General features: G+C 40.7%; 1 protein-coding gene across 1 annotated transcript; it reads left to right on the top strand.

Annotated features, from left to right (window-relative positions):
- The first annotated feature begins 13,940 nt into the window (after positions 1-13,940).
- SERINC3 (serine incorporator 3) lies at positions 13,941-25,382 on the top strand. Its single transcript, XM_067554347.1, has 10 exons — positions 13,941-14,088; positions 15,900-16,061; positions 17,136-17,329; positions 18,123-18,202; positions 18,991-19,128; positions 20,383-20,552; positions 21,889-21,979; positions 22,560-22,737; positions 23,451-23,678; positions 24,236-25,382. The coding sequence occupies exons 1-10, from the start codon at positions 14,050-14,052 to the stop codon at positions 24,372-24,374; spliced, it is 1,419 nt and encodes a 472-aa protein (XP_067410448.1). The 5' UTR covers positions 13,941-14,049; the 3' UTR covers positions 24,375-25,382.
- The last annotated feature ends 634 nt before the right edge of the window (positions 25,383-26,016 follow it).

Below are 26,016 nucleotides of genomic sequence, written 5' to 3'. Positions count from 1 at the left end.
AGCAGAACACTGTATAACAGAGGTCATGGGCCACCCAGCATATTGTGTTCGCAGCAAAGAGTAGCAAATTGCCAGCTCAGAAGAGCATGGGAAGACTAGCACAACCATGTTACTTCCTCATGAGCACGAGGTTTTTGAAGCAACAGGCTGCAAAGGGTGCTACGCACAAATAAACATTAGACAATATTCTGTAAGGAGTAATCTGTGCTACCCCTTGGGAGAAGCACTGAATGCCGGTGCTATGTAGCGGGCACCACCGTATGTTTGATTTGCCAGGAGGTAGCACTTTTGTTATTGCAAATTAGCAGAAGAAAATGTTGGTTATTATTATTTGCATTACAATAATGGCTAGAGGACTCAAGTGAGTTCAGGTCCCCATTGTGCTAGGTGCTGTATAGGCACATAATGAGAGATTATCCCCAACCCCAAAAGCTTAAAATTCAAATAGATAAAACAGACAAAGAATGGAGGAAAATAAGTATTATCTGCATTGCACAGACAGGGGGCACTGAGACACAGGGCAATTAAGTCATCCATTGAAGGTCATACTTGAAGCATGTAGCAGAGACAGGGAACCCAAGTCTTTTGGGTTCCAATCTGGTGCTTTAAACACAGATCCATTCTCCCTCTCTGAAAAATAGAGAGAACTTTTACTAAACAAAGTTGGTGCTAAACTGAACAGCATGAAAATGAGATTTCACTAGGGTTAAATGAGGATGGGGTAGAAGTTGGCCTGGATGTGGGATTTTTACATGTAATTTTATTATGAGAGCAATTAGAAAAAGTTACAAGCAAGTCACATACAGTAGCCTCATGAAGGGGAAGTTACGGCACGTGGGGAAACTTGGAAGAGAAATGACGTGGCTTTGTCCTACATGTTCAAATGGCAAATGGGTGTTGTGGTAGCAGCTCACTTGCCTCACAAACCATGTGCCATGGTGTCAGTCCCAGTAACAGTCAGTAATCCTCCCCAGTTCAGCCTCATCTTAAAATTGTCAGGTACCTCACACAAAATGGCAACCAAATTTCAACACCTGCTGACAGATAACTGAGCACAGGTTACACTGCCAGTTATCATTAGTGACCAGGCGGTTTCCTGTTTTGGTCGCCATATTTTTTAGTCGAGATTAGTATCCTACAGATCCCTGCTACGTCCAGCAAGGTTCTGATTTTTAAAAAAAAAAAAAGAGTACAAGGAGAGGAAGTGTCTATTTGATGCCATTGCATCTGGCCAAGAATCCTGTATTTTTGTAAAGTCTTAAGTATTTCTCAGCCTATAAACCAGTTCGTCATTGTGGCACATAGGTAACTTCTGAAATCCATGCACATACCATCAGGCCATTTTCTGACTTCCATTGGTGTAGGATACCCACAATTACACAAGAAATGAGACAGTCCAGGAAGGTGGGTTTGTATGAAGAAGTAGAATCATCTTTGGAGAGGAATACCCACAAGAAGCATTTTTATGCCAATTGTTTAAACACTACAGGCTGATCCAAAGCCCAATGACGTATCCTAAAAGAACAAGTAACAAATGTAGTTACATCAGCTGCCAATTCTGGTCACTTTTAATTAAAAATGTAAACTCTCCTTTGGAATCTGAAAACCAAAGTGTGATTATTTCACAAGAACAGCAAACTGATAATAGAGCTATTTATACTAGTGAAAAAATACTTAGCTTCAGATCAGGGCGGTATGATCCATTAGGCACAATAGGCACAGTGCCTAGGGCCTACGAAACTTTCAGGGCCTATGAAAAATTTTGTGAACTAAAATAAAATGTATCCGAAAATTTGAAAAGCAACTGATAAAATCAAAATTCATATCTTCTTAAATTAAATATATTTATCTAAGGTACAAATTACTATTATATTATTACATATATCCATTGTAAATTTAATTCTGTGACAAGATTTAAAATTTTCTGAGCTTTTAAGGAATATGGTTACAATATTAGCAAAAGGGAATGCATTAAATGCAGGTTTCAATTTTGAACAATTTTTATTTGACATTTTGCTCAGAGTGGCATAACTAAGGGCCACAAAACCTCACAATTAATGTGCTTAAATTCATAGCTTAAAATCAGTGGTCTCAGGCATAATCTGCAGCAGCCATTCTCTGTAGCTGCAGGAGGCCCACCCTCTAACAATGCCCCCACTTTCCCACCCATGAGAGATTATGCAGAAACTGATCACAGTTTGCAATCAAAGTGTGTACTGATTTCCTGAGCATCTGTGTCTTTCCTGCCCAATATTACCCAGGGGAGAACAGTTGATTCAGCAGCTCCCCAGTGATGCCACTGAAGGTGATGATGGGGACTCAAGCTGGATATCTTCTTACTAGACTCACTGGGGCATTAAAAAAGAAAATATCTAGGATGGAAAAACACTCATATGCTGGAATGCAGTGACTCACACCCTGAGCGACAAGAGTTGGAAGAGAAAGACTTTATAACCAGAAAGGCAAATTATTTATAGCACTTTATAAAGCTTCCTGTATCCCTTAAGTGCCTGATCTCAACACTGTAGGAGTTTTCTGTGCTAAAAAGAATCCAATTTTGAAACGAAAGGCAGAAAGTATGTTTCTTAAATCCCCAACACATGAAGAAGAATGTCCCAAACTCCCAAATCATCTTCGCTTGGGCTCAGACCTCCCAATAAACAGAAGGGAAAATTGCAAACATTGCCAGTCTGCTCTCTTACAAAGAATTTGAAACATGTTTTTAAAACAGTTTATATTAGGAATACTGTCGTTATGTTAATTAGTGGGTTGCAGACAATACAATTACAAGGACACTGCAGAAGACTGGTTTTGTTTCTCAGTAAAACACTCCTAGAAGATTAAAGCTAGACCAGTTACTTGAAAAAAAAATCCAAAGCCACAAAGGAGAGTAGGAGCAGCATGAGGGAGATAACAAAAGAGAAAAGAAGGTGGTGAAAGACCATCAGATTTGGTTTGCAGGTTTGTGGGAAGGAAGGGTTGTTTTCTTTTCTTTTGTTTTTGCACGACTGCTAGTATAATTTCAGTAGATAGACAGATATAGTGATTGGCTACTGAAGTCAATGGAAGGTGCCAGCTGCTCAGTACATTTGAAAATCAGACTAGTTACTTAGATCCGTGCGTCTCAACCAGGGATATGTAACTCATCTAGATTATTTGCCTAGTTTTACAACAGGCTACATAAAAAGCACCAGCAAAGTCAGTACAAATTAAAATTTCATACAGAGAATGACTTGTTTATACTGCTCTATACACTGAAATGTAAAGTACAATATTAATATTCCAATTGATTTATTTCATAAGTATATGGTAAAAATAAGAAAGCAAGCAATTTTTCTGTAATAGTGTGCTGTGACACTTTTGTATTTGTATGTCTGATTTTGTAAGGAAGTAATTTTTAAGTGAGGTGCAACTTGGGGTTATGCAAGACAAATCAGACTCCTGAAAGGGTTACAGTAGTCTGGAAAGATTGAGAGCCCCTGCTTTAGATGCCTGAATCTGAATTTAGGAGCCTAACTTTAGGCACCCATTTACTAAGATCTTGGCCATAACACCTTTACTAATTACTGTGCACCAGGATCAAGTAGAAGACTTGGATAATCTCAAATATGTACAAACCCCAGTAAACGGTATTTTTTAGTTTAAATACAGATGCGATTCTCTTTGAAACCTCTTTGGAAGCTGCTGTCCACTTTTGTTATCTTGAAAATATTTCTGGAACTTACAGTTTGGGTCCCAGCCAGCTTTGAATAAACAAACAAACTCCAGAGAGAAATGTTTGTGTTGATAATGTGGTCAAGAAAGTAAGCCTTTTTAAGAAGTTGAAGGAATTCATTTTTCTCTTTTGTTCCCTTAAAGGTTTCTGACAGAAGGAAAAGAGATTTGGAAAAGTCAAGCCATGCAGCAGTTCCAGCTATCAGCTCTGGCACAATAATCATTCAATTTAAATATAAAATGTGGGAAGGGAATTATCTCAGGCAATTTATCTGTGTCATCGCGTGTTTTTCCTTGAGGAACAAATTCAGTTTCCTACCTGGAGACACAAGGGACTGTTTTCCCCTCCATTTTAAAAACAGTGCAAAAACAATAACATAAGTAACTGTAACATGTTAAACTCTTCCTAGCAGTGCTACAAAAATCTACCATCTAAAATGTCAGCGATGATGCCAGGAGGATTTACATGATTAATAAGACTTATGAGAAATATTTACTCTTTTACTGCCTTCAGAGCATCCTCTTGGAAAGCAGAAATCTTAGACTAGAGCACAATGGAAAGAAAGAGAAAAGATCTCTATAACAAAGAGAAATGGCCATGCTCTGTAATTTCTATATTGCTATATACTATCACTGAAGATATTTGGGCCAGGGTCTCAGCTAATGTAAATCAGCAGAGCTCTCATAGTTATACCAATTGATACCAGTTGAGGTGCCGGTATGTTTATGTTTTACATAAAGACCTATCCCTCCCACACTGACTGCTACTTCTTTCAAATCCTGGAGCAAAGTCATTCCTAATTGTGAGTTTATACCAGCAGAATCAATTAATAAATACAATAATAAACACTTGCACAGTAATCATTATCTTCCAAGCTGTTTGCAAAGAGGAGTTCATTAAGGTTTCCAACACCCTGTTGAGCTATGTAAATCTTATTATTACATTTTGTAGATGAAGGAACAGTTAACAGGTTAAGGCAGTGTTTCTCAATGACCAATCCATGGACCGGCACCGGTCCCTGAGATTTCCCTTACACAGTATAGGAAGCCAGTCCCTGGTATCAAAAAGACTGAGGAACACTGGGTTAAGTGACTGACCGAGGGCCACACAGCAGGTCACTGGTAGAGTCAGGATTAATTTGGGAGTTCCTATCTCCCAGTCCCAACATTATCTCTTAGTGCCATGCTGCCTCTCCTACTGCTGTAGAAATAATTGATGTAATAGATTTACATTTACATGTAATTTACATGATTTACATAGTGTGACTTCAATGCAGGCTCCAATGGGAAGGCATTGGCTGTTAGGGAGCAAAACCTCATTTAAACCAAAATAAAGAAGTCTAGAAAAAACAATGAAAACCATTGGAAGCAGTGAATGGATTTATGTTCATAGATGGCTGTGTGCACTGCTCGGTATGAAAACTCTGATCTGATTTAATTCTACAGGGATACGAAGAAGAGCACGCTAAAGACCCTAAATTCCATTGGCAACCCTGTGTCTGAAGTGGTCACTTTAAACTAAGGGCCAGATCCTCAGTCCTCACATAGACGCTTTACAATGCTCTGGCAGCACAAAGGGATCATAAAGCAGCCCTCATAAAGACTATGAGTCTCACCAGCTGAGAGAACTGGCATTTCGCTACCTTTCTAATAGCGTCGCGTCTTTGGCGTACATTGGGTTTGTGCTGGGATGGCTGGAGTGTGCTGGGTTCCTATAATCCCAGGCTAGTATAACAATCCTTATGGGCTGTTGCTACCTGTACAAATTAGAGCAGTCCTGAGGCTCCAACAGCACCAGCAGCCCCAGAGGTTGGGAGAGACATTGGCCCTTTCTTCTCAGGTCCTATACCCAGCGCAGCTGAGCTGGACTCAGAGGTTAAGCATCCACATGTGATTTCCAGTGAACTGTTCACTTTTTAATTAAAGCATCACTTCTGTTTGGCAACCTATTCGTACTAGTATGTCTCTGTCTTTAAAGTTTTTTCAAAACTTTCTTTATGTTATTTTTGGTTATATTTATCTTTGATATGTTTGCATTTTCTATTGCCTCCATAAATAATGAGAAGTAGTAGCTCAATTATAGAATTCCCAAACATTAAATAGATACTAATACATTTCTCCCACTGTTTTACCAATAACCTGTATTATGGCATCCTCAAAAAACAATGGGCCTGATAAAAGTCCATTGAAGTCAGTGGAAAGGTCCCTATTTCTAGAGGTTTGGATGAGACCCTAAATTAACAAATTCTGAAAGAACCTACTGGTCAAATAAAACTAGAAAGACAGATATTATAACCTTTTATGAAAATAACAGTGACTCACATGCTTGCACACTCATTCAGGAGATGTGAAAGAAAACAGTGACTCAACCTGTTAAGGATTTAGACAGAGAAAAAATACATTAAGAAAGTTTTAACAGCATTAGTAACAGCCATGGAGCTCAAAACACTAACCTGACTAGCTGTCAATCAGCTCAGCAGATCACGAATAGAATGACTCATTTATCCATATGACATGACAGAAAAGTGGAGAGTCTCAGAAGGGCAAGGGTGCTAAAAATGCAATAATGGTAGATACAGTTAGAAAAGATGGAAAATATTATATGGTGAGCAAGTGGTTGAGAGAAGAAGGAAAAAAAAAAAAGAAAAGAAAGATCGTAACATTGTGTGACCAACCTAAGCACTTAAGAGTATGGACCTTGTAGATTTCAACTCCCGACCAAACACTGATTTCTTGAGGTAGTAGAAAAAGATTGTAAGCAGGGAAGAGCTGCAGCTGAAAAGGCTGACTGGTGTTTCACTAGGGAATTATGGACAAACCATATGTTAACACCCAGACACTAATAGTGAAAGAATACCAGTTTTTACTGTGTGCTAATAGATCATGTTCCAGTTTAGCTAATTTGCATACTCTGTAGCAATTATGGCGTTTGTACTTAGAGAGTTCTCCAGCCATGACAAAACATCTGGATTTTGTGGAAACTTTGAGTGTCCAATTAAAGAATAACTGAAGTCAATAGTAGTGACAGCCATGTACGAGTAACTGAGGGCAGAACTTGGCCCAGTAGTTAATGATTAATGTCTCTTAGGGATGGATGACTTTAAGTGATGTTTTCAAAGCAGTTTGTAAGGATTGGATAACTGAACACAGTGCAATCTTTAAGAAAACACCTACAGGAACTAAACTAAGCAATTGGGAAAACAATTCTCAATGAAAACTCCACTATTAATTATGCTCAGTAAATCCAGTTGAAGTGGAGTCATTAATAATGGGCAAGACAAAACATTTTATAAAACAGAAGTTCAATGATTATTATTAGCAGGCAGAGCAGTGATTAATTGGGTGTATTAAAGAGCAAACTACAGCATCTCAGTGTTTCTGAAACACATACAGGCCATAAGACAGGGCAGTGCTCAGCCAAGTATACAAGTTAGAGCAGCTGTGATCAAAGGAACACATAAATTATCTATAATTTTAAAATGATAAACTTGACTTGTCAACAATCCTTGATTCAGACTTTCCTATTTTGAAATTTCAATATGTTAAATGTATGACTAAAAAGTAACAGAAATTCAAAATTATTCAATTCTACTCAGGATCTACCTTTGTCACTGGTGAAGAAACAGACACAAGCCAAACAAACCATCATCTGCTGCAGTGAACATGGAGGAAAGTTCCACATCTTCATTATCACACAGGGAGACCCTTGAGATTAATATGGACAGCACTAATACACAAGCCTGAGTGACAGTTTCTTGCCAATAGTGCTGCACAAAGAACTGCGGTGAATTGTCTCCAGGAATGCTTGGCTAGATACAATACACTATACTTTAGAAACTGCCCCAGTAAGATTAAATTTCAAGATCTTAATTCTTGCCCTTTCATACAACTAACACACAGATACACATGGGATTCACCATGTGCTCATTCTGGCACAACCAATTCACTTACCACAGTAGGGTTTTTTTTTTTTAAATGATTAGGATAACCTCATGGCATATTCTGCTTCTTTTCCCACAGTTGACAGTACTAGGATGACTTCATCCTTATCTCCTGTTAGACGTGTGGTTTGAAATGATGTTATGCAGAACCAGATGCACGCTAGGAAATAGAAGGAGCATTTGGAAATCACTAGTGATGCATAAAGCTGGAAGGAAAAACTCTGTGTTAATAATGATCCTTTGCCTTTATTGAACACATTCCATATGAGGAGCCCAAAGCCCTTTGCAAACATTAATTGAGCCTAATAAGGCCTATGTAGATGACATCATTATCTTTGTGTTATAGCTAAAACTTTCCTATAGCATCCATCACTAAAGTATCTGAATGCTTATCGACTTACTCAATCACACAGTGAGTTAGTGATACAACTGGGAAGAGAATGCAGAATTCTTGACTTTGCACACACACTCATGCACACACAATGAAGCAGTTGAGATTCAGCTGTGTGACCCTTCCTGCCTAGAGATTTTTTGGTGCATGTGAAACGGATAAGAAAGCTAGGCTTCTAATAGGATAAAAGGTCTGGATATTTTCTGTCAGAGATCATATCAGACTTACTGGGAGTGTCCGGTCCCAAGGGAGCACATTTAATGGAATAAATCATGGTTGATTTGATTACAAAGAGTGTGGCCCATGGAGATGGCAGGTCCCAGCATGCAATTTCCCATTTCCAGATGGAGAAGGGGTCTCTGTATGCAAAGCCCAATCTAATGTGTTGAGTGTGCTCTGGTTACACGTGTGGACAAAATGCACAGGTTTTCAGCTTTCTTTGTTGATTTCACCTTACTTTGTGCTGCACTGTGCCTTTAAATTGTAAAGCTGTTTAGACGTTCTAAGTATTAAAGTTGCATGCGGAAAATAGCTGCTTTACTGAATATCTCGTCATTTGGTAGCCAGTTTTTAGATGAGAAGTACAATCAAGGGCCTGACCATTTGTATCCGTTAAAAATTCTAAGTTTCTTTTCCTCAAAGCTGGCAGGTAAATCTGGTGCCCTATCTAATTTATCACTGATGTTAATTAGTCTGTCTCTTTATAGTCCCCACTGTCCCTCCTTTCCCCTCCCTTTCAGTTTTGTTTGCTCACATACTACAAGGATGGCTTTGATATGGGAATCTAGGTAGCCAGACATGGACTTCTACTTCACTTCTCTTCTCTTCTAAATTCTGTAGTTTTGCTGTGTGTTAACCAGATGCAATATGCTAGAGGCAGGGCATAAACTGAGCTGGTGCACTGTGATATAGCAGATCAGCAGCTTTCTCAAACTTGCTTATTTCCCAGTCTCAGCTTTCATTTTAAAGGAGTAAGTCTCTAGCTGTGATAGCTGTAAAATAAACATTGGAAATGAGAACCTGGTCTACACTACAAAGTTAAGTCGATATAAGTCACTTTGCATCAACTTATTTGTGCATGTGTCTACTCTGAGGTTTGTCTCTATGCCATTTAGGGAGGAGGTTTAACTGTGTCACCATAACGGGTTCTTACATTGGCCAGAGCCATAGTCAACCTATTTAGGTCCCCACAGTGTGATTGGAGACACTGCATGACCTGAGTCAACCCAAACAGTCTTCCAGCAGCTGTTCCACTATGCCCCATGCCCAGTGAGAGTGACTGCTCTGGTCACAGTTTTAAACTGCACTGCCCATGAGTCACAGAAACCTCTCCTCCTGCCTCCCCTGCCCCCCCACCACCACCTTTAAAAGCCTTGTGTGTTTTTGAAATGCCTTTTCCGGATTGCCAAGCTTGGCAAGCACACCTAGCAGCTCACCCTTGTGTGCAACTGCGCAGCACCCCCCCCACACAAGGTGGTAGATGCCTTCCTGCCCACAGTAGACTGGAAGTATTGGATTTCCTGGGCCTGTGGTGCAAGCACAGCTGTGGAGCAGTCAAGAAAACATGGACATCTATGAGAAGATTGCACATGGGATGCAGGAAAAGGAATACAACAGGGATAAGCAGCAGTGCTATATGAATGCAGAGGAACTTTGCCAGCCATACCACAAGTCCAGAGAGAGCAACGGTAGATCTGATGCTGCCCTGCAGACCAGCCACTTTTAGAAGCTGCATGCCGTATTTGGCAGAGACCCCACTGGCACTCCGCAGACCACTGTGGATACCCTGGAGAAGCTGGAGACAGTGCCTCTGCCCTGAATAGTGAGGAAGGGGAAGAGGAGGAGGAGGGGGGAGATGCGGTGGGGGACACCCACCATGCCATGAGCCAGCACATATTTGAAACTTGGCAGGAGTCTAGCCAGTCCTGCCAGGCAAGCATGGAGGAGCTTGCTGATGAAGGGGAAGGGAGCTTGGGGAAGTGCATGCATGCATTTTTTCCTTACAATGTTTACATTTAAATTTAAAGATGGCATGCAGCCCATCCCCAAGTTAACAAGACAGAGATGTCATTGTTTTACTCGTATAAGAAGAGGTAGAGGTACAATGAACAGATAGAATTGGTATCTGTTTTTTATTTCCCTATAGGGTTAGGTGGAGGGCGGGGCACAGACAGTATTTATGGGAATAAGGGAAGGGATCTTTGAAATTTCTTTTTCATTCTCCATTGTGACTGTAAAAGTTACTGATACAGAAACGTCTTGAGTTTGAAGAAAGCCGGAAACAACAGCTCTCCGAAGTGTGAACTGCCCCGCTTTACCAGCTGTTAACTCAAATGCCAGTGATGCTACTATAAGAACATAATAACAGCCATACTGGGTCAGACCAATGGTCCATCTAGCCCAGTATCCTGTCTTCCGACAGTGGCCAGTTCCAGGTACTTCAGAGGGAATGAACACAACAGGTAATCATCAAGTGATCCATCCTGTCAGCCATTCCCAACCTGTGGCAAACAGCAATCCCTGCCTATTCTGGCGAATAGCCATTGATGGACGTATCCTCCATGAATTTATTTAGTTCTTTTTTGAACCCTGATATAGTCTTGGCCTTCACAACATTCTCTGGCAAGGAGCTCCGCAGGTTGACTGTGTGAAAAAATACTTCCTTTTGTTCATTTTAAACCAGCTGTCTAGTAATTGTTTAGTGACCCCCTAGTTCTTGTGTTATGAGGAGTAAATAACATTTCCTTATTTACTTTCTCCACACCAGTTATGAATTTGTAGACCTCTATCATATCCCCCTTTAGTCATCTCTTTTTCCAAGCTGAAAATCCCAGTTTTATTAATCTTTCCTCATCTGGAAGCTTTTCCATACCTCTAATCATTTTAGTTGCACTTTTCCAATGTCAGTATATCTTTTTTGAGATGGAGCAACCAGATCTGTATGCAGTATTCCAGATGTGGGCGTACCATGGATTAAAAAAGAGGCTATATATTTTCTATTTTATTATCTATCTCTTTCCTAATGATTCCCAGCATTCAGTTAGCTTTTTTGACTGCTGCTGCACATTGAGTGGATATTTTCAGAGAACTATCCACAAAGACTGCAAGATCTCTTTCTTGAGTGGTAACAGCTAATTTGGATTCCATCATTTTGCATGTAGAGTTGGGATTATGTTTTCCAATGTGCATTATTTTGCATTTATCAACATTGAATTTCATCTGCCATTTTTTTGCCCAGTCACCCAATTTTGTGAGATCCCTTTGTAATTCTTCACAGTCTACTTTGGACTTAACTATCTTGAGTAGTTTTGTATCATCTGCAAATTTTGCCATCTCACTGTTTACCCCTTTTTCCAGATTTATGAATATGTTAAACAGTACTGGTCCCAGTACAGAGCCCTGAGGGACACCACTATTTACCTCTCTCCATTCTGAAAACTGACCATTTATTCCTACCCATTGTTTCCTATCTTTATGACTGCTTACTTTGCTTAAGAGCCTTTGGTGAGGGACCTTGTCTAAGGCTTTCTGAAAATCTAAGTACACTATATCCACTGGATCACCCTTGTCCACATGCTTGTTGACCTGCTCAAAGAATTCTAGTAGATTGGTGCGGCATGATTTCCCTTTACAAAAACCATGTTGACTCTTCCCCCAACAAATCATATTTATATCTATGTATCTGATAATTCTGTTCTTTACTAATTTGCCTGGTACTGAAGTTAAACTTACTGGCCTGTAATTGCCGGGATCGTTTCTGGAACCTTTTTTAAAAATTGGTGTCACATTAGCTATCCTCCAGTCATATGGTACAGAAGCTGATTTAAATAATAGGTTATATACCACAGTTAGTAGTTCAGCAATTTCACATTTGAGTTCCTTCAAAACTCTTGGGTGGATACCATTTAGTCCTGGTAACTTACTACTGTTTAATTTATCAATTTGTTCCAAAATCTTCTCTAATGACACTTCTGTCTGGGACAATTCCTCAGATTTGTCACCTAAAAAGAATGGCTCAGGTTTGGGAATCTCCCTCACATCCTCAGCTGTGAAGACTGATGCAAAGAATTCATTTAGTTTCTCCACAATAACCTTATCTTCCTTGAGTGCTCCTTTAGCATCTCGATCTTCCAGTGGCCCCACTAGTTGTTTAGCAGGCTTCCTGCTTCTGGTGTACTTACATTTTTTTTTGCTGTTACTTTTTGAGTCTTTGGCTAGCTGTTCTTCAAATTCTTTTTTGGTCTTAATTATATTTTTACACTTCATTTGGCAGAGTTTATGCTTCTATTTTCCTCAATAGAATTTAACTTCCACTTTTTAAAGGATGCCTTTTTGCCTCTAACTGCTTCTTTTACTTTGTTATTTAGCTGTGGTGGCACTTTTTTGGTCCTCTATGTTTTTTTAATTTGGGGTATACATTTAAATTGAGCCTCTATTATGTGTCTTTAAAAAGTTTCCATACAGCTTGCAAGGATTTCACTTTTGGCACTGTACCTTTTATAAAGATCAGCATTGTTAATTTTCATTGCTCATCAAAGCAGGTAAGAAAGGAGAGAGATTCATCATACAATCTACTCAGTGACAGCTCAATTTAGTGTCTTGAGTGGGTGGGTGTGGGAGAGCATCATAATTTACTTTTCCCTAGTGAAGAAGTCAAGTCCAAGGAGTACAGCAGAGACCAGACAGTACGCATGATCATATTTGAACATCCTCACAATCTATTGAGAGCGGCATCTAATTTTGACATCTCAAGTAGGTGGAGTTTAGAAAAGTACCACAATCTTTTATTTTCCAGTTCAGATTTTCCAGATTATATCCAGCAATGACTCTGTTTCAGTGATGAACGTATATGTCATTTGTAAAGCTTTGGAGGAACTTTTAGGATGAAAGACGTCCAACAAGAGCTTACATTATCATAACTATCATGTTGGGTACCGTGATGTAATCCCAACTATGCTATAACAGAGTAGTGTTTTACCTATACTGATGGACTAAAATATGTTACAACTTCGTTCAAAAATTATTTTAGATTATTACCACAGTAAACAGTGTGAACAGATGGACATGTATTTTAGGAGGCTGCCTGGGTTTTTGTGGGGTTGTTTTCTTCTCTCGCTCGCTATCAGAAAAGGTAAAACCAAGGGTGGCCACAACATAAGCCCTGACACAGTTCCTCTGGTTGCACAAACAGGCGTTCGTTATTTGACTTTCATTGATGGGGGTCCCCAGCCGTGCATGATAGGTCCCTGGCAGCAGCACCCCATCACAGGGCACCTTGAGGAGTCTGCCCACTGGGGCGTACCCCTCCCTATGGCAGAAAGTGACATCACGTCCACTTGCGTCATGGTGCCAAAATGGGATGCAAGGCAACACTCCATGGCCAGTGGCCAGGATGTGACATCATGCTCAAGCAACACTAGGATGACACATCGTGTTGACGTCACTGTGGGACATGCCCCTGCGCTGTCATGGCGCTGTGACATCACCCTAATGTGACTCTCACCCTCCCTTCCCCGGCGCCTCGCTGGAGGCTGTTGCCATAGTAGTTATGACGGGGGGAGGAGCCTCCAATGGTTCCGCCCACTGGGTGTAGGCTACGTGGGAGGATTGAACGGCCTCGGCTCGGGCCCTTCTGGCCAACCGCCACCCAACTAACCAAGCACCCCCCATAGGCTGGCTCTAGCACGGGCACCAGCCACTTACACTCTTCGGCCAATAACTGCTTTGCTGTGCGATACGTCACCGACCACCGCATTGGGGGCCCGGCTGTGTGGCCACCTTCGTCCCGCCCTCCAAGGAGCTCTCTGTCTTCTCATTGGCTGATCTGCCTCCTCCCCTCGCCCACATGACGTCAGGATACGATGCGACCAATGAGCACTGGGCTGCGGGTCATGACACTAAGTGCTGGCGGCGCTTCAGGCAGGGAAGTAAAGTATAGGTGGAAGCGGTCGTTGACGTCGAGCCGGAGGGAGGGAGGTAGCACGAAGGAGCCGCTGCGTTACTATGGGGGCCGTGCTGGGGGTCTGCTCGCTGGCCAGCTGGGTGAGTAGCGGGGCGGCTGCCTTGAGGGGTGCCAGACCCGCTCGTCGCTGCTGGGCCCCGCGTTGAGCCAGGCGGTGCTGATGGGCGCCGTACCATTCGTGCGGGGAAAACGCTGCCCCCCCCCCCTCCAAGCATCGGGGGATGCGGCTGCGGGGCGGGGGGTTGCTACTGGCTGCCAGCGGGGCTCTGCTGTGCCTGGCACTGAGCCCCGGGTCACGGCTGTTGGGGGAGCGCCTCCAGGCCGTGACCGAGCTTGGGACCTTGTGCACGGCGCTGCACGGGCACACAATGAGAGGCAGGCCCTCCTTCCTCCTGAGCCGCCAGGTTCAATAGCTGGGCGGGCGGCCAAGGCAGGCGGTGGGGGGAAGGGAGGTGATATTGATCTATGGTGCTTAGCAAATGGCCCGGGCGGGGGTTTCCTGCCTCATTTCGGCTACTATAGACATTCTTTGTTTGTTTGTTTTGGGGATGTCCGTCGTATTTCTAATAGGAGTAAGGCAGGAAGTAATCATTGAGTCAGCCACACAAATTGCGAGGCATAGCACCGGCTCAGTTGGGTCACTGTACAGCAAAGCCCTATTACTGGCTATTTATTCTATTATAGCAAAGAATGTTAAATAGCTAATGACACCACTTACATTGTCTTCATTACTACTTGCATTTCATGCCCCTTAGAACAATGAAAATATATTTTTAGCTAGCTTTGTGTTCTAATTTTCTTGCACTAGTCCGGTGCTAAGACTGCGAATACTGCAGGGGTATCTCTAAGTTTTAAACAAGAACTGTTTGCCTAGCAATTATTTATTTTATTCAGTTTTGTAGTGGTTCATGGGTCTCCACTACCGGCAGTGACATTTCGAACCACTTTTAAAATGTAGTTAAATAGTTGTAAAACTGTTTGGTTCCAGTGTTTTGTGACAGTATATAAAACAATGAGATTTTTTTTTCTATTCTTAAAGCTCTTGAAACCACTTTCTAAATAAGAAATTGAGAAACTGGTTTTAAATACAACTTGCTTCCATAATTGATAAATGCTGCTACTACTAGTAGTAGAATAATGAAAACATTCTCAACCTTTCATAAATATCGTCTCCTAAAGCTTCTTTTTAATCAAGACTATCAAATTTGAGCTTGCACAATTCATGAGGAATAGAAGCCTCATGGATTAATTGATCATTCCTGACCATAGCAAATCATGCATGGCTGCCCCATCATAACTTTGCATTGTGAATTATAGGAACTTTAAAAAAGGGGGGAGGCAGATCTGGGGGTGCTTGTGAAATTTCCACCCCCCTCCCCTGTTTTTCCGTCCTGTAAGTGGTTACCTGCAGCCTGGGAGCCATTTGTAATAAGCAGAATGCAAAATAAGTCCTGCATGTTCATGCTGAGAAGTGCATAACTACTTGTTCTAGTGTAATTACAGGCCCTGAAACCATACCATATTTCTATAATCTTATTTTTTTCCCTTTGGAATACTGTTATAAAGGGAAAAGGACAATCACACGTGTAAAAGGCTAGGGGGGCCATCACTTGAGACACTTTAAATGAAGATGATAAAATAAAAAATTTTCTGTAGAAAAAAATGCCATCAAGATGAATCTTGATATCCAAATAGATCACTTTGGTCTCTAATTTTTATTGCAACCGTTCTGCAGGAATAAAAGGGGTGAGTGGGGCTGTTAATTTCTGGGAAAGCGATATTTTGCTGAATAGGGGGCTGTGTTGTTTAATGACCATGGTTAGCCCTTTTGAAAGTGATGTGTGTGTGTGTATAGGAAAATGTCCTTACTGTTTCCATGTTGGTCCTCCAGATTCCATGTCTGTGCAGTGGTGCCTCATGTTTGCTGTGCCGATGTTGTCCCAACAGCAAGAATTCCACAGTGACACGTCTTATCTATGCCTTCCTCCTTCTCCTGAGTACGCTTGTTGCCTGCATTATGCTGGCACCAGGAATGGAAGAGCAGCTGAAAAAGGTGTGAAAAAGACTTTGTGATCTTTTTGTAACAGTCATGACCTATGATAGTAGCCCCCAGTTCTTATTATTTGCTGTGTATTACCTCAAACATAAAAATCTCCAGTTTATTTGGGCATGTTGAAAGAGGGGGGAGAATCCTCCGAACAAAGGAAAAATGAACTGTGTTGTAAATCCTCAGACTGTCATAGTGTCACCCATGTATGCATCATTGAAATGTAAACTAAGTAGACTGATTACTTTTTTTTCTTTTAAGTTCACATTGTCTTCAGCACGGCACTATACAGCCTGTAGCTGTCCTGCAAATTTTCTCTGTGGAGCAGTTCATTTGGATTTTACATTGCTGGGGAAGGGATTTATGTTCCAGCTATTAATTCAACTGCTCTTGCTGTGTTGATTTAAATCCCTTGAACAAGAAGAACACCTGTCCCATCCTGTTAGGATGGTGGTTGGAGAAGAGGAATTCCAAGACTTGGAGCAACAAAAATTTTAACTGACCAATGTGGCCTGAGTTCTGCCCAAAAGTCCAGTTATGTGCTCAGAAGTGAGGTGCCACTGAGGCTGTCAGGCAGGAGTGGGCAAAGGAATATAATGGAAACTTACTAATATATACGGAATGGTTTTCTTTGGCTTCTAGTCTGAAATACCTATTTCACTTTTCTGACACTTGAGCATCTTAAGCCTAGAGAAGAAGGCTGTCAAATCCACTTCCTGACACTAAGCCTTCAGCTCATGTACTTTTCCTTTCTTTTGTGTAAATTTCATACTCTCTGTATGTCTTGGTTATGTGGTGATATGGGGAGGAAATGTTGACACTAGGAAGAAATCTGATCTCTGCCTGTTGACCAGATGCAAAGCCTTTTCTCACATCTGATGAAGTTGGTTACAGCCCACGAAAGCTTTGCCTGCAGAAATTAAATTTTAGTCTTTAAAGTGCTACACAACTCTCGTTGCCTCTTCTCACGGTGGCAACCAGAGAGAAACTGTCTGAGACCCTTTTGTTGTTTGTGTATTCCACATATTTGTGACTGCAGTCTTAGAACTGCAAATTACAGGTCTTTTTTTTTAAATCCAGGTGCCCGGATTCTGTGATGAGGGACTTCATACCCATCTACCACATATGAATGGCTTTGTCAACTGTGATGTGCTGGTTGGATACAGGGCTGTCTATCGAATCAACTTTGCCATGGCAGTGTTCTTCTTTATTTTCTCTCTACTTATGATACAAGTGAAAACAAGTAATGATCCGAGAGCCTCAGTGCACAATGGGTATGTAGGCATCATACTGACTTGCCTATTAACTTGCTACATCTGTCTCTTACCCATTTCTTCCCCAAATAGTGACCGATTTCTTAGGTGTATGTGGATGAATAGCCTGGACTGAGTCTTTTAGTTCCTTTGCTGATTGCTCAGAGAGCTCTGCTTCTGAATGTGTGTAAGTAACCAGGATTCCTTTGAAGCCTCCTACTTGCACTGCATTTCCAATATACTGATAATTAGAAGCTGAAACATTATTCTTCATGCCTTGAAATCAGCTAATTCACCTGTTCTGTCATTTTCCTACACACACACAATTCTCTGGAGTTTGGCATTCATTTAAAACTGCAAACTTCATTTTTAAAAAGGAGTGGAAAGGAAGAGTATTGACAAATATATTTTTAGGATACATAATTAAAAACTTTTAAAATAACTGAGCCTTTGTTAAATGTCTGCTCATTTTACATGCTCTTCAGGCTAATGCAATGAATAGTGTTTCCATAGTATTCAGTTGTGAAGTGTTATAGATGGGTTCTTGGTGATGAAACAACATTTTTATAAATGTTCCACCTTGGTGTATGTGTGCCTTCTGCCCATGTGCAAATTTCAAAAGACTACTCCTATTAGGCAGTCTCCTGTGTGACAAGGCCATCTCCGAGTATCCCCACCAGACTGTATACAATTCTGCTCCACTTTTATTAGAAGATCACTTCTGTTAATGAGGCAATTTTTGGTCACTTAAAACAGGATTCATTGTACAGATATAGGGACCAACACTTTCAAATGTTTCTTTTTATTTTAAAAGGTTCTGGTTCTTCAAAATAGCTGCCATAGTTGGTATCATGGTTGGAGCCTTCTACATTCCTGAAGGGCCTTTCACAAGAGGTACATATAGCCATGGAATCACTTTTTTGAAAATACAAAGCCCCTCTCATATTATCGTGAGGTTACAGTTGGTGCATTCCAAGTTCTAATTATTGTAGAATACATACAGTACAACTATATTTCCCTGGAATGTTCTGGTAATCAGGGAAGAAATGAAGTAATCAAAACGTGCCCTGGAGTATAGCTGCAGTGTTTCAGATAAATGGGGCTGAGCTCTATTTATAGTTAAATACTTAGTCATTAACCTTTAACAGAAAAATTAGCATTCTTTATTTCTCTTGTGTCACTGTTTATATAAGTTGACATAGGGAAAGATTTCATTTCCCAAGCCATTTTAGAGATCTCTTGCAAAGTCCTTTACAAAGTTCTATCCTTTTCAATCAGCGATTCTAGGGAAGTGTTTACCTGTGACTAGTACTTTCTGTATTCATTTTGTAGGATTTTGGGGGGAGTTAAGTGACTATCCGAGAAGTTTATGAAAGGTGATTTATGTACATGAAAATAGTGTCTTCTTTCTGAAAACACTCTGAGCCCAATCTTGCAAATACTTACCATGTGCTTAACTTGAGTCACATTGAAGAGCCAAGTGTGTGTGTAAATACTTGCTGGATCGATGACAGAGAGTGAGTATTGTGGGACTGAATTTCCAGGCTATATTTTCACTATTCCTCTTAAAAGTTGCAAAGGCCGGTTTATAGGTTGAGTAAAATCTGAGGCTATTTTTTTTATCTATTAAAACATAAATTAAGTTAGTTATTTCTCATAATATTCTTTAATGTCCTTTCTAGCGTGGTTTATTATTGGCACTCTTGGAGCCTTTTGCTTTATCCTCATCCAGCTGGTGCTGCTTGTGGACTTTGCTCACTCCTGGAATGAGTCCTGGATTGAGCGAATGGAGGAGGGAAACACCAGGTGTTGGTATGTAGGTAGGTATCATTAAACCGGAGAATGTAATACATAACTAGAAAAAACAAACAAAGCATCGAGAGTGTAAATACAAAAATAAGGTGTAGCGTCTTACAGCCCTGCCCCTGCGTACATGCTGTCCTCTGGTCTGCATCCTACAACTGAAACTCCATAGTTACCTGAGGTGTTAGCAGCTGCAGTGTCGCTCTGCTGTAACTCTATGTGCACACTGGTTCTGTTCACATGAAATAAAATGGGAAGTAGACCTGTCAGTCACTCCCCAGTTTGATGGTCATAAGAAATAAAATTTAAATTTCTTGCCCTGTTATATAGAGGCATGCTGTGAATACATGGCTAGCAGCCAGGAACTCTTAAATTTTACCCCTGGCTTTGCCACTGACTCCTTTTATGTCCTCAGGGAAGTCAACTAAGCTCTTTGCCTTTGTTACCTTGTCTGTATAATTAATGAGAGTCCTGTAGCTCTTTAAAGACTAACAAATTTAATTTCTGCAGGCATAAGCTTTTGTGGGCTACAACCCACTTCCTCAGATGCAAGAAATAGAAATCTGTGTGTGTGTGTGTGTGTGTGTGTGTGTGTGTGTGTGTGTACACGTACGTACACAAAGGGTAAGGAACAACAACGGGGAGGGTAGGTGTTAGCAAAGTCCATTCAGTTAGAGTAGATGAGGCCTATTCACAACCATTGATTAGAAGGTGAGAATGTGTGAACAGTGACAATTACTACTTGTAATGAGAACCATTCCAAGTCCCTATTCAGACCCAGTTTGATTGTGTCAAGTTTGCATATGAGTTCCAGCTCTGCAATTTCTCACTGAAGTCTGTTTGTGAAGTTTTTTTTGTAGAAGTATGGCAACTTTCAAGTCAGCTACAGAGTGTCCTGGGAGATTGAAGTGCTCTCTGACTGGTTTATGGATGTTACCATTTTTTGTCTGATTTGCATCCATTTATTCCTTTGTATGGTGACAGTAGTGTTGCTGCACCTCACGCTTGCAGGCTGTTGATGTGATTGTAAAGGGCTCCAGAGATGAAAAAGTGCTAATTGTTATGTTTAACTTAACTATTTTAGCTGAGAACACTCAAGCCACTGAGAGAGGTTACTTATATTATAAATAATTGAAAAGAAGAGCACTATAAAGGCACTCATCTGCATAGAGGAGAGAGAAAATCTTGCTCCTAAATTTCAGGGCTGATAAGTGCCCCAGTGGGGAGCCTGCAGAAGTACCTATTGTGTTAACTTTGTCTGTCTTTTTCAGCTTTATTTTCTTGTACAAGCTTGAACTACATCTTGTCAATAACGTCCGTTGTGCTCTTCTACGTATTTTACACTAAACCTGATGGTTGTAGTGAGAACAAGTTCTTCATCAGCTTTAATATGATTCTGTGCATTGTCGTCTCCATCATTTCTATCCTTCCAAAAGTTCAGGTACTACATTTTCTATTTTTTGGTTAAATCTTTTTGTACACAGATTTTTAAGGATATTGCTACGTTGAAGTGTAAATTCATTCTTTTTATAATACACATTCAGAAAAAAATGTCATAGGCTGAGACCATGCTAATGATTGTGTGGGATAACTAGAAATAAGCAGAAAACTTAGCTTAATGCAAAGGTTCCTGAACTGTGGACAGTAGAGCACTTGCTGACCATCTGCAGAAATCTGGCTTGTTGCATGATGCTGACTTCTAGCTGTCATTGTTTTAGACACGTCTGAAATACAATGCACCAAATTATTTCTTAGTGTTACTTAGTTGCTTATTTAGTGAAAGCAATTATTGTGCTTGTCTCAGAGCTACTGCAGCTATCATGGATCAGAGGAGAGGCATCAGAGAGATGCAGGGTAAAACTTTCAGCATACCTAAGTGACATCAATTGGATTTAGGCTCTTAAGTCATGAAGATGCTTTTGAAAACTATCATGAGATGTGGTGCACTATGAAAAGTTCTAAGAACCCTTACTTGGCCTAGTTACCAAACAATGAATGATGATAAATTAGTCTTCCTTTGCTCAGATTGTCTGTGTTGCTGTTGCAAGATGTAATGTTGCCCTTTATGACAACTGTCATACACCCTTCTGGTTTAATGGAGGTTTCCACATGTGTAAATTGAGGGTTGGATTTGGCTGTCTGTATTTTGGGTGATTGTAAACAGGTAAATACCTTGATGACCTGTCTTGATGTCTACTGCAGAACTGTTTTTTGTGTATCAGGTAGAAGACACTTGCATCACTTAACTAAATACTTTTTGAAAAATACTGGGCACATCTATATGTCTTGGGTTCTAAAGCTGATACGCTCCCCTGATTCTGTTTTGAGTTACTATTTTTGCTAATATGCATCAGGGTATTACTAGATATTGCTCAAAAGTTATTTGCTAGATTTGTGTTTAGCAAACCTGCTACTATCAGAGTCTTGTCACGGGTAAGTCAAGAAAGAGTTGCTGATTGAAGATGGTGTGTGCGCTTCATGCGTTTGGGTCAAGAGGTATGAACATTGTCCCTGGCTGGTCTATTGCCAATGTTCTCAAGCTCCAAAGATAAAATACCAGCACGATTCTCACCCATGAATTATTTGCTGCCATATGTAATACATGGCCCTAAATAGATACAGTAAATCTTTTCAGTCACTGAATACTCACAGGCAAGACTTTTAGTGGTTTAATAGTAGTTACTAGGTGTTAGGCAAATCTGCGACAATTAGGATTAAATCTAGCTCTATCTGAAATTTGTCTTTTTGACTCTGGAGGACATTTTGTCTTTAAACAGGAACATCAACCTCATTCTGGCCTCCTCCAGTCCTCTATTATTACTCTCTACACAATGTATCTCACTTGGTCAGCTATGTCTAATGAGCCTGGTAAGCATCCATCTGCCTTGGTAGTAATGTACTCCATTGTTAAACAAAAACATGGGATTGCTTGTCAAATGGTGTGCTTCAGAATCCATGCAACGTGTGCTTACTCAAGCTATAGAATTTCTACATAGTTAGGTAGCCATATTCAGCTTCTCAGTGACTTTCAAAGATAATCTTTTGGGTGGAGCATATTGCAACAATCTATTCTGGAGGTCCCAAAGACCTGGTTGGTTGTAACAAGGTCTGGACTGGAGTTAATTCTCTACCTAGTCTTATACTGTGTTCTGTGCACTCCTTTCTAGTGAACCACAGAACTAAATATTTGAGGCCCAAACAGTGGGGGGAGTGGAATGTGGGAAGGATGGTGTCTGTGCAAAAATCTGACAGTGATCTGCTTGAAATCCCCCAATCTAATCAAGTGCAGCTGGAAAAAGACTTCTTGCTACTGATGCTACTGGGAATCCAAGAGCAATCAGAGGTCCAGAAGGAACTCTAAACTACAAACCTGGCTGACAAAAGATGATGGGCATGACTTTCAGTAAAAAGCTTGTACTTATTGTATCTTTTTGTAAACCTCTTTTAGATAGAAGCTGCAACCCAAGTTTGTTGAACATCATCACACAGATAACTGCACCCACAATAGCTCCAGCTAATGCAACTGTCATATCTGCTACAGTGGCACCACCAAAGTCTTTGCAGTGGTGGGATGCACAGAGTATTGTTGGACTTGGTATCTTTGTTCTTTGTCTCTTGTATTCGAGGTAAGATCTAAGTCACTCAGAGCAGAAACAGGCAGCACTTACCTTCCTTTTGTGGAGACTGGGTTTGTGAATGAAATCTACCTGGCTTGCACACAAGGGTCTGTCTAGCTTGATGCGGGCAAATAAAAATATGAAAGACTAGTAAAACTGTGAGGTGGGTAGAGGCTTCACCAGCCCTGTTCTTAATTAGTTGAATTCTTAAGCTTAAATAGGCCATAACAGCATGAAATGGGGAGAAGGATATTGCTTAGTCAGTAGGTAAATAGTAGGAGAGTTGTTTCTGATCTGACATCCAAATCATCATTAAAAAAACATAACACACTGTGGGGGGAGGTGTTTACCTGGATTGGAAGTTCAGAAGTAGCACACTGCTTCCACTCATAGAAACTGGAATCCTGAGTTTCCAGCTCTAGCAGGGGTTAGGAGTTCCTGGTGTGATACCACCACCACCGGTGATATTCACAGCAGTGTTGGGTGCTTATGGAGGGGGGGATATGTTCCTCCTCCAGAGATTGGGTCTTTGATATATAACGTGGATGGAAATGGATCTCTTAAGGAGCGCTCCTTTTTCCAAAGGGATAAACAATTTCACCGTTTATCACAATATATTCTGGGGATGTAAAAGGTTTGACTAGTAGTTGTATTCACTAGTGAAACCCAAACCGTGTTCTTTAGTGTGATTTTTAACTTATCCTTTTTGGGCCACTTTGCAGCATACGCTCTTCCAATAACAGCCAGGTGAACAAGCTGACTTTGTCTGGGAGTGACAGTGCCATCCTGGATGACACTGTGGGAACTGATGGTGGATCTGTGGAAGATGGAGAAGCTCAGCGTGTCATGGACAATGAGAAGGGGGGGGTTCAGTACAGCTATGCGTTCTTTCACTTCATGTTGCTTCTTGCCTCTCTCTACATCATGATGACACTCACTAACTGGTACAGGTAGGACCAAGATAGGTTTAACTTTTTAAACATAATATATTTATAAAGGTGGGTGAAAGCTGCACCTGCTACCTCATAACAGATATGGAAGCCACTTATGCGGTGAGGGTTCCCCCAGAGCTATTGAGACCATCCATCTTGAGGCTGCCCTCCTGCCCCCAAACATGCTTACTGCCCTTTTCTTGTGATTGGCTGACCTACTACATGTGGTGGTCCTGCATTTTCTCATCTAGTGCTTCTGTGAGTGCTGTCCTTAGATAAGGAAAGAGTAAATTGAGGAGCAGCTGCCTGAAATAAAGAACTGAAGTTGATTGATAACTGGCTATGGAGTCAATTTTAAGAGGGGTGGTGCACAAACATAGTTAGGCTGGGGCATACTGAGATGAGGTGGCAGAATACCACTAATGTTCTGAAAGCGTGATCTTACAGTTAGGCTCTTTGTCTTATAAGTGAAGACTTTCTGGAAATGATGGAGCGTTCTAAACATGCTGCATCTTCAATTCAGTAAAAGTGCAGAAAGCAGGCTTGTCATTAACAACTCTTTTCCATTGTTACAGCCCTGATGCAGACTTCAAAACTATGACAAGCAAATGGCCAGCCGTGTGGGTGAAGATCACCTCAAGCTGGGTCTGCCTCCTTCTCTATGTCTGGACCCTAGTGGCTCCTCTTATCCTTACGAATCGGGACTTCAGTTAAATGATTGTGCTTGCCTGAGATTATGAAAATGCCCGAAGTTTCTCTGCTGAAAGCCAAAACATCATGTATTGCTTCAGTTATGAAACTAAGGCAAATGCATCTTTTACATGTTACATGCAGGTGGCTAGAAACTGCTGGATCGTGTAATGCTTGATGCGGTATCTAAACTATGTTAATTTTGATACTATTTTATTTTATCCTATAGTTAAGGTTAGCTTATTGGTGCATTTTAAGATCTAGTACAGCTGTGGTGGTGTTACAAAACAGAAGAAAAACACCTGTAGTATCCATTAGCCCCACCACAATGTTGAAGAAAAAACAATTAGTTGAACACAAAGTTGTATATTTTAGAGAACAAGCTGTATTTGGCATAATGCACTGCTGTACTAATGCTTCAGTATGTGGAAGTGTAAGCCATATTGTGTAAGTTCTTACATTCCATTGCAAAAGGTTGTCTAAAAGAGTTCTTTCCTGTTTGTGAGCAGAAACTTATACATTCACTGCAAGACCAATATCTTGAAGATGTGCAGCTGTTAACTCTAATTCCTGTTGCCAGAACTATAGACTTTTAGATTTGTAGGAGGCAAATTTTATGGAAACGGCTTGATTTAGTATGTTGCCAAATATTTTAACTTTGATTTAACAGAAGTATCTGATTATCTTTATTTCAAATTAAAATTATAGTGGGAAAACACTAGTTTCTTTTTCCATTAATTCTCCATGTGTTTGTATGAACCATGAAATTGTCAATATTTGCACTATAAACTCATTTGAATAAAATATAGATTAACTATTCAAAGCCTCTTTCAAACTTTCTCAGTTCCAGGTAGGTGCAGGGAGTGGAGTAGCAAGTTCATAATTTCCCCTGATATTTTGAATTAAAGGGTAGCTAATACAGTGGCTGGAGTTACCCATGTGACAGGATATGTAATACCTAAAAGTTAATTGCTCAAGTTGTCATATGACTTGATCTACACTCTAGTCAAACATGGTGATTACACCCTCATTCCAATCCTCTGATGCTGAGTTGTATGTTGAATGGTGAGTCTTTGACTAGCACACTTACAAAACACGTAGCGAAGTGGACTGATTTCTCACTTTTCACTGCAGACTATTACAGTGATACCACTAACAAGTTAAATAGTACTAGACACGAGTTAATACACTAGGAGGTAGGTATCCAAGCTTCCATCTTCAAGTTTTAGCTTTTTTACTGCACCCTCATGCATGCATAGGTTAAAGTGACAACTCAGTTTTAAGAGCATCTTTAAGCTTCGGAGCATAGGAGTTCTTCCTGCTATGGCTAAGGAATCTTAATTCAACCTGGTTGTGGCGTTAAGTATTGTAACAAAGAATGCTACACACACCTGCATGGTGGTGAGGAAGGAGAGTGGAAAGATGGAAAAGCTAGACAAGAGGCAAGGGATCCCCACTGTCTTCTATCCTACAGCCACTGCTAAAGTACCATTATCAATAAATTAAAAGGCTATATAATAAAGTCAGGACTGCCTTTTTATTTAATGTAGTGGTAGGTACTAGGCTACAATGGTTCGTTTGAAATTCTATCCATGGTGTGCAGCACACTAGCCAGCTCAAGAGTTACCTAACACCTGCCTAGTAGTGGTGGGTATTTATCTCCTAG

This window comes from Emydura macquarii, unplaced genomic scaffold, assembly GCF_026122565.2.
Source record: "Emydura macquarii macquarii isolate MOO-44397 ecotype Brisbane River unplaced genomic scaffold, CSIRO-AGI_Emac_v2 contig_1483, whole genome shotgun sequence".
NCBI lineage: Eukaryota > Metazoa > Chordata > Testudines > Chelidae > Emydura > Emydura macquarii.
Note: the sequence above shows the minus strand (reverse complement) of the source record. Positions and strands in the feature narration are given on the sequence as shown.